The sequence below is a fragment of the Eurosta solidaginis genome, chromosome 4 (genome assembly GCF_040869045.1).
Source record: "Eurosta solidaginis isolate ZX-2024a chromosome 4, ASM4086904v1, whole genome shotgun sequence".
Classification (NCBI taxonomy): domain Eukaryota; kingdom Metazoa; phylum Arthropoda; class Insecta; order Diptera; family Tephritidae; genus Eurosta; species Eurosta solidaginis.
In genome coordinates this window covers 104952339-104965061 of record NC_090322.1, presented here as the reverse complement: position 1 = coordinate 104965061, position 12723 = coordinate 104952339, and the positions used below count along the sequence as shown (strand labels likewise).

The following is a 12723-nucleotide window of genomic DNA, read 5'->3' as shown; positions in this document are numbered from 1 at the left end:
TGTCAGCCGCCCCACTGGAAAACTGGAGCAGCAGCGCAGCAGAAGCTGCTTTACAATGGTGGAGGTTTACTTGTAGGACTCGCACTAAGCCGAGCAACCGACCACCTCCACCACTGTCGAATCGCCGTCTTCATCAGACTTTGGCTCCTCTCCAGTGTAAGCACTGAGTCTGTCCAGCATTAGCAGGGAGATAAAAGACGCGTTCCCGCCTAGCATGTCATCCGTCGGACTGACTCTGTTAGGCTCCGCGTCCTCTTCCTCCTCGGATCATAGGCCGCCTTCAAATCGTTGGAGTACACGTAAATCTTCACGGTCTCAAAACCGAATTTAATAGCGCTATCCGCGCGCTCCAACAAAGGCAGTGACTCCTTGTTGAGCCGGAGTATCGCCTGACGCGTCGCCCTGGTTCTATACTGCAGCTACAGGACTCTCCAACTAGAGCAAGGTAGCTCTGAGTTGAAGATCCTTATGATCTCAAGGACTCCCTCTGGAACATCCAGATGCAAAAACAAAAATGAAAAAATTCAATGTTCGACCACTTTAAGGTGAAAAATATTGGTTCTGTAACAAACGATTTCAAAAGCTAATAAAATTAAAACAAAGCAAGATCCAATTTTATACTGCATTTTTTGTGTTTTCATATGAAATCTTAAACTACAATAATTAACTACCATCCGTACAAACCAAAACTAAATGCAGACAAGCCTATTTAGAATATCAATGATAGAAACCCAAAGAATTATAAAAAGTATTTTATTTAAAAACACAAAGAAAAAATACGCCAAGAGTAAAAGGGATAATCTTATTGTGAAGAAAAAAACCAATAATTCATCGGAGCAATATTTAAACCGGGCCTAACGGACAGCCAGACCCTCCACAAACCCATAAAAATATAAATGACGCCGATATCGCGTCGTCGATTTTTCGATAGGATTTGGGCTCAGGAAAAAAAGTTCCGCTACGCAAATCCAAAAAAATAAATTTCGAGCCTGCGAAAAAAAAATGGCGCGATATCGGTTAACTTTCGTCCATATAAATCCCCCCAGGTAGGTAACCATATAGCGGACTTTCAACATGCACGTATATTATATATAGAACATTTTTTTATGTTTTGCCGGCTTTTGTTTTGTATCGACAAAATTCCACGTTACAGTGTACGGACGTGTAAAGCAATGTAATTAAGAGAAATTAATTTCCTTGAAGACGGTTATCGAAATACAACCGAAATATATTGGAAATAAAATAATACATCAAGCACAGTGTTTTAATCACGGGTCTCGACCTAAAGCCGGTAAAAGATAAACAATATCTCAAAACAACGGGTGCCAAAAACAATAATATTGACATAAAGAAAAGGGGGAAAACAAGACTAATTTTAGAGAGCTTAAGAATAAACAATGTAATGAACTTTAAAAAAGATGTGAATAACATTAGTAATGTTTATACCGCGGTTGTGCAAAAAGAAAATAAGACAACTAAAATTCACTTAAGATGATTATATATATATATATACATATATGTGCAACGTGTTACAAAATGTGATACTATTTAGATAAAATAATTAATGTAAGTAATTATTTCAGGTTTGTTGTTACAAAATTGTTAAATTATTAAAATATTTCAATAAATATTTTTTGAGAATGACGCATGAAGCGTTGTAACGCGTCGAAATTAAGTAAACAAGAACCAAGTTTGCTTATTTAGACGACCAATAAGCTCAACCCAGCAAACCACAAATTTAAAAGACTTCGAACATAATTTTTGATTTTATTTACAGATAATCCTAATTCCCTAAAATCCTAACCCTGCTAATAATATCTCATCACGGCACTTACCATTCGTTCAGATATACTTTGATAAGCAATCAGTTTGTTATGTACTTATGTAAATGGTCCAGTACATATATATGTATATGTGTACTAAATAGTTAGTTAGTTAGTAGTAAGATTCATTTATAATATCGTTCATGCAAACTTTTCCGCTTTTTTGTGTATTCAGTTCTTATAATTATTTTAATTCTATGATTTTCATCAATTCGAATGATTCTTAAATAAAGAATTTCCCATTGTCATATCCATTTACTATTACCTTCATATTTACCCCAGATACACGAAGGAACAGCACCTATAGCCGGAGCTTTAACATCGTGTGGTAGAAGCAAAGTTATTGCTTCAGGTATTTCAAGTGATCGTCGTTCAAAAGATGCTAGTGAAATAACACTCTCGGATAAAATTGAGAGCGGATGTGATAGTGATGAGATTGGTAATATACTCGCATCCAAATCACCTTTTCAAGAACAAATACCATCTTCATTGCCTTCTGAAAATACCGAAGCAGCCACGAGTCCGAGCAATAGTGAAATTGGAGCCACTGCACAACAAGCTGTTCAACAACAAGTTTCAATTCAATCTGAAACCTTAAGAAGGTCAAGATCGCAAGGTGGGACATATAAATTTGCTTTTTTGTATCCACAAAGCATAAGTTAAACAATCCTCGTCACACAAAGAAGAGAAAATTATTAAAATCAGAGACTCATTGCACTACATTTACATATTATTTTTATATATTTAAATTTAACTCCAAATTTCTGCCTTATTCACAAAAAACTTTAATACGAACGGTTTTACACATTTTAAACGTTCGCCCGCAGATATTTGAAACAGGGAACAGTCTGTAATAAATTGTATATTCTGCTTAAAAGTCACATTCTACAATGAAATCATATTTTCGGTGCGCGTGGTAGGAATATGAAGGTGAAGAAGTAATATTATTTTGTATAACTGCTTCCTCTAGGCACATTTCAGGAAGCTTTCAGCGATGGGCAAACCCGTACAAAGTACGACGAAATGTACATAGTTATAGTTTTCCTCCATCGGTTTGTACTTAAATAGAGCCAAAAATTAGAGCCAAATGAAACTTTGGTACACCACTTTAAAAAGTTATTGCTTTTTTTCGAAGTTCTTGACATTTTTATATGTTTGAGGTATAAGTGCCGCCATTTGAAAGACAGAAATATCTTAATCCGTTAAAAAAAAGCTTTCTAACTACTAAAAATACTTAGTTCACTTCACACACAGTATAGTTGGACACAGTGCACTAAACTTTTATTTCCACTAAAATTGCTCAGCTTCTGCTGCTTTTATACTCTCTGCCCAAATGTCTACACGTTTCTTCTTCTAGAATCCTCTACCTGGTCACTAGCCATACACGCGTGTATTTTTAGTGTGTAACCATATGCGTGTGTACATGTGAGCGAAGTAGTAGCTGATGATGACATGCGTTTGTGAGTATCTCTCTGCTGCTTGTATGTATGTGTGTACATGATGATTAATGTGTTTATGTAGCTTGCTTAAATGTTGTTGTGCCTTTATTTAATAACCTTAGAGATGGTAATATTCGTCCCAATATATACATATTATAAATAAAAGTCTTAAATTTTGGAAAGAGGTAACTTTGGACACCACTGAAAGTATTGTACTGCAATTTTTGTTTTTTTAATTGTTATATTTAGTTATACAAATATAGATACCTAAAATAAAAATTGTTCATTCCATTTCTGAAATATTTAAGAAATATGTTTTTTTTTACTACGCCCAACAGTGCTAGGAACGAAAGCAAATTTAGTGCTGTAGAAGCAAGAAGTGTGATTGTGTGAATTGTAAAACCCTTTATAAAAGCCTTTCATTATTTGGCTAAATAATTGGTTGTTGTTGTTGTTGGTGTTGTTGTTGTAGCGATAAGGTTGCTGCGAAGGCTTTGTGGAGTGTTATCGATGTAATGGTCCTTTGCCGGATACAGATCCGGTACGCTCCGGTACCACAGCACCATTAAGGTGCTAGCCCGACCATCTCGGGAACTATTTATGTGGCCACATTAAACCTTCAGGCCATCCCATCCCTCCTCACCCACAAGTTCCACGAGAAGCTTGGGGTCGCCAGAGCCTCGTCTGTTAGTGAAACAGGATTCGCCGCGGATAGGTGAGGTTGGCAATTGGGTTTGGAGAAGCTATATATTGCGCTGGCAACCTGAAGGGTTGCGCTACACAGCCCCTTCAATCTGGTATTTTAGTCGCCTCTTACGACAGGCCTACCTACCGAGGGAATATTCTGACCCCCTAACCCCTGACCCGCTGGGGTGCTAAAGAATTGGTCGTGTGCGTTGCTGATTTTACCATATTTTTATTTTGCGCAATCAGCAAAAAAATGTACAGGAAAAAGTGTTAAAGTGCCACGACATCATTCCAAGTGGCATAATTCCAAAGAAAGACGTGATATTGGAAACACAAATGTTGTTGGGTGATAACTTTCTGAACGGTTAGAATTTTAAGTCAAATTACTGAGCAGAAATATTTTTCGCTACATTTGTTCAGCGTGTGTATTCGTCTGTCTGGCAGTTCTTTTTACCTTTTTTCTTTCTTTTTAAATTTTCATTTTAGAGTGTTGGTTATGAATAAAATGCTCCCCTTAATGTTATGGTGAAGTGTAAAAAAAAATTAAAAAAGTAATTTCCCTTAATATTTAAGGATAGTTCTTTCTATGGACAGTTGGCTCAAATCGCCGTTCATGAAACAAAATTTCTATCATTTAATTGACAGCAAAAATAGTGTTCTCTGAAAGCGCCCATTATGTTACTGTACAATAGGTGAGATAATCGCTACTTTTTTTCTAGGGGTTTTGCCGCTTGTAAACCTTCTTCTTTAAAACTTTTTTATTGTTGGTTACATTAGAGCTCGAAACATTGAGCACCTTACATCTGTCCAAGTAGGTAGAAGCTTAATAACAAAAAAAAGAAAGAGCGAATTGGGGCTACCACATATAGTGGAAATTTTTTAAACGTGAACCATGGCGAAAACAATGAGATGAACTCATTTTCGAGTTCAAATGAATTCGTTTTTACTATGCAAATTCATTTGGCCCACACTTTTAGATATGATTGTTTTGGTTTGTTTTTCATCGGCCGCCGTGGTGTGATGGTTGCGTGCTCCGACTACCACATCGAAGATCCCGGGTTCACTCCCCAGACAAAGTAGCATCAAAATTTTAGAAACAAGTGTTTTCAATTAGAAGAAAGTTCTTCTGAGCGGGGTCGCCCCTCGGCAGTGTTTGGCAAGCACTCCGAGTGTAGTTCTGCGGATTTACATAAACGTTTCGGTCGGTCCAAAGCGATACAATTTTGTCAAGTTATTGCGGAATGTAATGGGTATTATAAAATTAACCATGTTATTTCGACTTATGGATTTAATTGTGAAATTATATGTATTTGGGTAGGTGCGTTGCCATATGTACTCCATCGAATGGCAGAAAATGGTATTGCACGCAAACATACTAATTTGGCTGGTACATAAATAACTTCGGATCAAATCGATAACCTTATATCAGCTGAAATTCCTGATCACACTGCTGATCCTAAGTTATTTCAAGTTGTCGTTAAAAACATGATACATGGACCGTGCGGTGAACTGAATGTGAATTCACCATGTATGATTGATGAAAAGTGTTCGGAACAATACCCAAGGCAATTTACTTCAGACACAATAACGGGCAATGACGGATATCCGTTGTATGGACGTAGATCACCTTATGATAATGGCAAAACGGCAACCATTAGAATGCATAACCAGGAAGTTGAAGTTGATAATCGTTGGGTTGGTTCCGTATTGTCCATTATTATCGAAAATATCCAATGCTCATATAAATGTGGAATATTGTAATTCTGTCAAATCCATTAAATATATTTGCAAGTATGTAAATAAAAGGAGCGATATGGCAATTTTCGGTGTTGTTGGTGATAATACAAATGACGAAATTACTCAGTATCAAATGGGGCGCTATATTAGTAGCAATGAAGCTGTCTGGAGGATTATGTCGTTTCCAATGAACGAAAGACATCCAGCGGTTGTTCACTTGGCTGTACATCTTGAGAATGGCCAACGTGTTTATTTTAATGTAGCAAATGTATAGGAAAGAGCAGCACAACCTCCAGCAATTACGTTAACAGCTTTTTTCAAATTATGCGAAACTGATACATTTGCGATAACTTTGTTATATTCTGAAGTGCCTCAGTATTACACAAGGAATGTGTCTTCGAAAAAATTTCAAAGACGTAAACAAGGAACAGCAGTTCATGGGCATCCTGGCATTTTCCAAACAGATGCAATTGGGAGAATATATACAGTACATCCAAACAATATTGAGTGTTTTTGTTTGAGATTGTTATTAGTATGGCCCAAAATCACTCCAAGAATTGAGAACAGTCAACTGTCATTTGTGTCAAACATACCGTGAAGCATGCCAACTTTTGCATTTGTTGGAGGATGATGCACATTGGGATTCAACACTTCATGATGCATCTATTTCGGCTCATCCTCAATAAATGCGAATGCTATTTGCTATTATATTATCAACATGTATGCCATCAAATCCACTTGAATTATGGAACAAATATAAACATTATATTGCAGAAGATATTTTTATTCGTATGTGTCATCATGCAAGAAATCTTGATTTGTTGATAACTTTGGAAATGTACAACGAAGCTTTGATAATAATTGAAGATTTGTGTCTAACGATTGCAAATAAAACATTAGTACAATTGGGTATGATCGCACAAAATCGTGAGATGCATGATCTTTTGATCGTGAATTGCAACGTGAGCAGGAATTCAATTCTAATGATTTGCGTTTATTTGTACAATCGAATATAATCAAAATGAATATTCAGCAAAAACATGTATATGACACAATCATGCAAGCCATTTCCAATAATGCAGGTGGATTATATTTCTTGGATGCACCTGGTGGTACAGGCAAAGCGTTCGTTATATCACTGATTTTAGCGACTATTCGATCGGAACAGAAAATTGCATTGGCACTTGCATCTTCGGGAATTGATGCTACATTATTAGAAGGTGGTCGGACAACACACTCTGCATTAAAATTGCCATTGAATGTACAGGTGATTGAAACTCCAACTTGCAATATTTCAAGAAATTCTGCTATGGCAAAAGTTCTGCGATTAACGTCAATTATTTTATGGGATGAATAAAAAATTACTAGAAGCATTTAATCGAACAATGCAAGATTTACGTGGTAATCAACAGTTTTTTGGTGGTGCTTTGATATTACTGTCAGGGGATTTTCGACAAACATTGCCTGTCATTCCTCGAACAACTCCTGCTGATGAAATAAATGCCTGTTTGAAGTCATCAGTTCTTTGGAGATATGTACAAAAATTGACACTGAACATTAATATGCGTATTCACCTACAAAATGATCCAGCTGCCCATGAGTTTTCAAAACAATTAGAAATTGGTGATGGCAAAATACAAATCGACAGAACCAACGGATTGATCACTGTACCGAACAATTTTTGTACAATTACGAAATCGATAGATGAATTGATTAAATGTGTTTTTCCAAATATTCTTCAGAATTACAGAAATCATGATTGGTTGAGAGAACGCGCCATTTTAGCACCGAGGAACATTCATATCAATGCCGTTAATTTTCAAATTCAAGCAAAGTTCCCAGGTGTAGTCATGACATATAAATCAATTGACAGTGCTATGAATCAAGATGAGGCAATGAATTATCCAATTGAATTTTTAAATTCATTAGAACCGGCTGGTATGCCACCGCATTGTTTGAATCTGAAAGTAGGTTCTTTGATTATATTATTGCGAAATATTAATCCACCAAAACTGTGTAATGGTACCAGATTGGCAGTGAAAAATTTATTGCCAAATTTGATTGAAGCTACGATCTTAACTGGTAAATCAAAAGGAGAAGTTTGTTTAATACCGCGTATCCCTATGATTCCAACTGATATGCCATTTGAATTCAAACGATTACAATATCCTGTGCGTTTATCATTTGCGATGTCCATCAACAAAGCCCAAGGGCAAACACTTAACGTTTGTGGTGTGAATTTGGAGGAATCATGTTTTTCAATGGCCAACTTTATGTTGCCTGTTCCAGAGTCGGTACCCCCAGCCGTTTGTTTATTCATGCTCAAAATGGAAAAACAAAAAATATTGTTTATCCAAATGTTTTGGATTAAGTTTTAAAATAGCTAGCAAATAATAAAAATATCTTGTTTTTTGTAATAAATGAGTTTGATTTAATATTTCACTTTATACGTAGCGAAGCACGTACCGGGCTGCTAGTTAATTGTATATGTTTCATAATTGTATCATAATTGTTTGGCGGGACATGCTCATATTGCTTTATACAATTGTTTTTGTTATTGATATTAGAGAAAAATTACAAGGTTTACAAACGGAGATGGTTAGTAGGACATGTTTCTAAATTTCACTTCTTAGAGACCAATTTCAAAGCGAGCACCAGGGCATTCATAGGGCTGATTGGATAAAGTCATCTGCCTTTACACTAGTATAAGGTACGAATGTTGGAGATTTCGAGTTCAATATTCAGTTCCTGAAAAGCTAGCTGATGAAGTGAAATTAAGAAACATGTCCTAGTAACCGTCGCTGTTTTAAGCTTTGTAATTTTTCTCTAATATCAACAATAAAAATAATAATGTGAAAAACCTATGTACAACCTTGGTTCGAATTGTGTTGACAGGGAATGGAAATTTTCATTTTAGTCCTTATATGGACTAGATTTTAATAAATCGGATGTTGTAGTTAGACCTTTTTAGTTTTGAAACGAAAACCTCATTCTATACTTAAAAATTTCACAATTATTCGCAGGGTTTGCATTTAAAACCTTAAAACTTTAAACTTTTAAACTTTAGGCATGTATAAATATTGGGAATCGAAAAATTGCTATCATGGAAATCTTCTTTAAGCCAGGTCTCTGTGAAAACATAAATATCATAGCTCATCTGCTAACTAAGTCAGACACATCCTTAGATTTGGTTCTGAGCCCCAAAAGCATTTTCACAGTAACTGCTGAATGGTATAAAGCGAACTTCAACACAACGCAGATGCTGCTAGACAGCTTCTTGCGTTGACTCGCTTCTCGAAAAAACGGAACGGCCGGATTGTTACATGCACAGGCCAGACATTTGCATCACGCCCTACTTTTAGGTAACTCCCCTTAGATCAGACATCTTAGTATCACTTTTAACGAGTTTTTCGCACTTCATATATGCCTTGAAAAAAAAAATATTATATATGATTTCATTCACTTGAAATTCGGTTATTAGGTACTTAGCCTAGGTTATTATTTGGGATGCCTTTTCTCCTGGAAACGAAGCAGGACCGACCTCCTCTATAAAATATTCTTTAAGGTTCGGTTTGCTAAAGTAATATTGGGAATACTTGAGGAATCGAACTATTTAAAAATAATTATGTTAATGGTTTGTGAGGGAGGGTGGTGAAGGGAGTGGCTAATTTTTCGAGAATGGAAAATGAGCTGAAGGGAAAAAAGATTGAAAAGGAATAAAGACAGCGGAATTTATTAAATTGCGTTATAATTTTAGCCAAATTGATTTCATTAAAGCACTTTAGCGGCGATTGGCGCTTCAATCCACAACCTCAAGTAAATTTTTAAGGTATTGCATAGCATTGACCTCAAATGACGTAATTGAAAATTGCTACCGGAAAAGAAAAATCTTAAGCGTATATATCGCCTAAGCTATCCACCGAACATGATCGAACGCTCGTAGTACCTTAAATTTTATTGGTTCTCTGCTCTGATTAAGAAAGATAAGACCTAATTCCAATAACTCTTTGTAATTTGCCCTGGGATGCCGACAAGCAACATAGTTACGCGCAATCTGCACTATCTCATCTTGTTCAGCAATGCTTAACGAAGAGTTTAGACTTTTATGCACCTTGAAATTTGTCGTGATTCAACTTTGTCCAAGAAGCTTTATAGGGCTAAAAAGTAGACAGCGTCGGACCACTTGATTGCAAGCTATATCTAAATAAATTTTTTTACAATAAAAAATGGTGCAAAAATTTAGATTTTGGAAGTATTTTGTAAATTTTTTCCGACACATCTAAAAATAAATTAACATTTTGTAAACTGTTTAAAGCGATAAAGTGTAGTCTTTCCGATAACGTGCAAACCTTATTCTTGGTATAAACAGAAATAATGTTGTAGGCCAATATCAATACGATTCAACCGAAGGAAAAGGGGTTTAGGCTCCTGACTTCAGATTTGGAGAAAGTATTGAAAATTCTGAGTACAGAGTTTTTTAAGCTTCACTAGACCTACAACTTGATGTATATGTCCCAAAAATAATATTCAATATTTTTTTTGATTTTTTTAAACAGTGTTACTAATGGTGAATTAATATTACAGATAAATTGGACGGCTCGTTTTCAAGATCAAGGTCGTCTTCGATGTCGAGTATTGATATGTCTTCCTCTGAATCAGTAACTAGTTTGGCTTTTATTGAAAGTTACGGAAAGAAAATTGGTGAGTATATTATTTCCCCATAACCTTGCTGTAGATAAGTGTTTCCGCAAAATGCCAGCCAAGAGCAAACAAAGTAAACGTTTACCTAGGAAAAGCCGCATATATCACCCTCTAGGACACAAAATTTTGATGAAATTATTTGGCTAATAAATATAGAAGATATTCAGACCAATTCTAAATATTCTCGCGGAATTTTGTTCTCGCGGATTTTTTTATTCCCGCGGAAAAATTCCTCCAATTCTGTTCTCCTAGGGAGAACAATAATTGGGGAATAGGAATTTCGAATTTTCGAAGTCAGCTGTTTTGTCAATTGAAATTTCGTTGCACATTTCTTTTTGTTTAAAAAATTGAAAAGTTTATTATTGTTGCAAATTTGTTGGAAACTAAGAAACAAAATATAAACAATGCACAGTATTTATTGCATTTCATGTGGTATTCACTGAAATGAGTAATGAATTGGTGCCACAGCAACATCAACAGCGGAACATAAGAAGAAGACGGCCGCATAACACAAATCTGCCGGAGTTGCCTGCTTTCATTCAGCAAAGCAATTTTCTGGCGGCCAAGTTGAGTTGAATTCGTCCTTCGTCATATGCCAAAATCTATTTAAGCCTTATTAAAAAATCCTTGCGCAATTTCTGGATGGCTGCATCAAATATGTATACCAAGAGCTCTACCGTTGCTTATGATATACTTTTCGACTCAAAATAAAGAATATTGTGGTTGTAGTTGTTGTTGTATTAACAGCGAGAATATTGTGGTAGAATTTATATACATATTTTAGCACAAATTTGTACAAATAAGTGTTCTTTCTTAAAAGAACCAATTTCCTTTAACTATTTTGACGCATTCCCTTTAGTTTAACAAGTGAAAAAACTCCTATGAAATGGCAGCGAAATCTCCCTCTCCCTCACATTCATAATACCTACATTTCTCCCATAACCGGCTTCCGCTTTTTCGAACATTGTTCAGAATAGGAGGAAAGGGAGAAGTGAAAAAACTCACAAGGAATTTTTATTTAGAATACGAGGATTGGGAGAAGTGAAAAAACTCGCACGGAATTTGGTTTAGAATTGGGCTGATTAAATATTAATAAAATATACTAAATTACTAGTTGTGTTGGGAACTATCGAAATAATTCAACTATTGTCTAAAAAAAACAATAAATTAAGGGGTGGATCACCCTTACCATTTTAGGGTATGAAAAATAGATAAGATCCGATTCCCAAACCCAGTCAATATGCCCACAAAATCGACAAACGTGAAACCGTCGAGCTGTTTCGAAGGACTTCAACCACAAACATTGTGACACGACAATTTTATATATAAGGCAGAATTTTTTTCTACATAAGCTTTAATAAATCGTCCGTAATATAGATATGAACATTGTCTAATAATGAGATTATCCATATATTTGCTTAACACGTACTACGTTCCATCAAACTAATAAAAAAACCGTGTTAAAATATACATAAATGTGTTTGAGATGTTTTCAAAATAAGTGATTTTTTTGTAAGCGTTCGGACGCATTTTAAGTTTAAAAAAATAATTGCTGCAATGACTTGATGTGTAAAAATGTTGTACTAGCAGTCAAGGTTGTTATGTTAGGTTAGGTTGAACTGGCCGGTCCATGAGGACCTCACAAAGACTAAATGCGTCCATACTGTTACCAGAAGTTTGTTTAACGACCAAATTGAAACCCCCTATCAAAAACCAAGACTTATGTTATAAAATAACTCCGTCCTCCGTTTGCGCATAGTAAACGCCAAATTCGCGGGCGCTTTCCTCCCGGTGAGAGCCATAACTCCTGGATCAGCCTCACGTCAAACGAACCCTGCTCAAGGGTTAGAAGGAGTTCGCTTGACGCCACTTTACTGTGTTGGAGGTTTGTCTGTAAGACTCGCAGCAGCATTGCGCTGTTTGTCCCCCTCCAAAAATTTTGTGGTGACATCTACGTCCTTTTGGGTTTACGGGTTTCGAGGTCCTCTTTAGTCTCTCCCGCTTCTTGCAAATTAAGATTGATATCCTCGGGACTTATTTTCCCACGGCGTAAATGTGTTGCTGGGTGTTCTTATGTGCGACTCGCAGCACCAGTTGACTGTTTTTCCTCCTCTAAAATCTTCGTGGTGACGTCCGCGTCCTCCACCTGCCTCTTTGCTCTAAAGTTTTCGAGGTACGACTTCGCCCACTTCTAGCGTGGTGGGATTGTTATCCTTGGGACTTCTTTTCCTGAGTAGCATATACATTTTTCCTGTACCCCAAGACAATTTGCCAAGCTGGGTGTGCAATATATCCTCCGCTTGTTTGTTTATTTTGAAGATGTAGAATTGACACTC

General features: G+C 36.1%; 1 protein-coding gene across 14 annotated transcripts in view; it reads left to right on the top strand.

The window, feature by feature from the left end:
- Tomosyn (syntaxin-binding protein tomosyn) overlaps positions 1 to 12723 on the top strand; it is an 835312-nt gene that overhangs the window by 427297 nt on the left and 395292 nt on the right. For 11 of the 14 annotated variants that reach the window (XM_067782366.1, XM_067782362.1, XM_067782363.1 and 8 more), the window contains one exon: positions 10271 to 10387. In XM_067782366.1, the coding sequence (XP_067638467.1) occupies positions 10271 to 10387 (117 nt within the window). Of the gene's footprint in view, positions 1 to 2105; positions 2440 to 10270; positions 10388 to 12723 lie in introns of all 14 variants that reach the window. The other 3 variants (XM_067782370.1, XM_067782367.1, XM_067782365.1) reach the window with 1 other exon arrangement.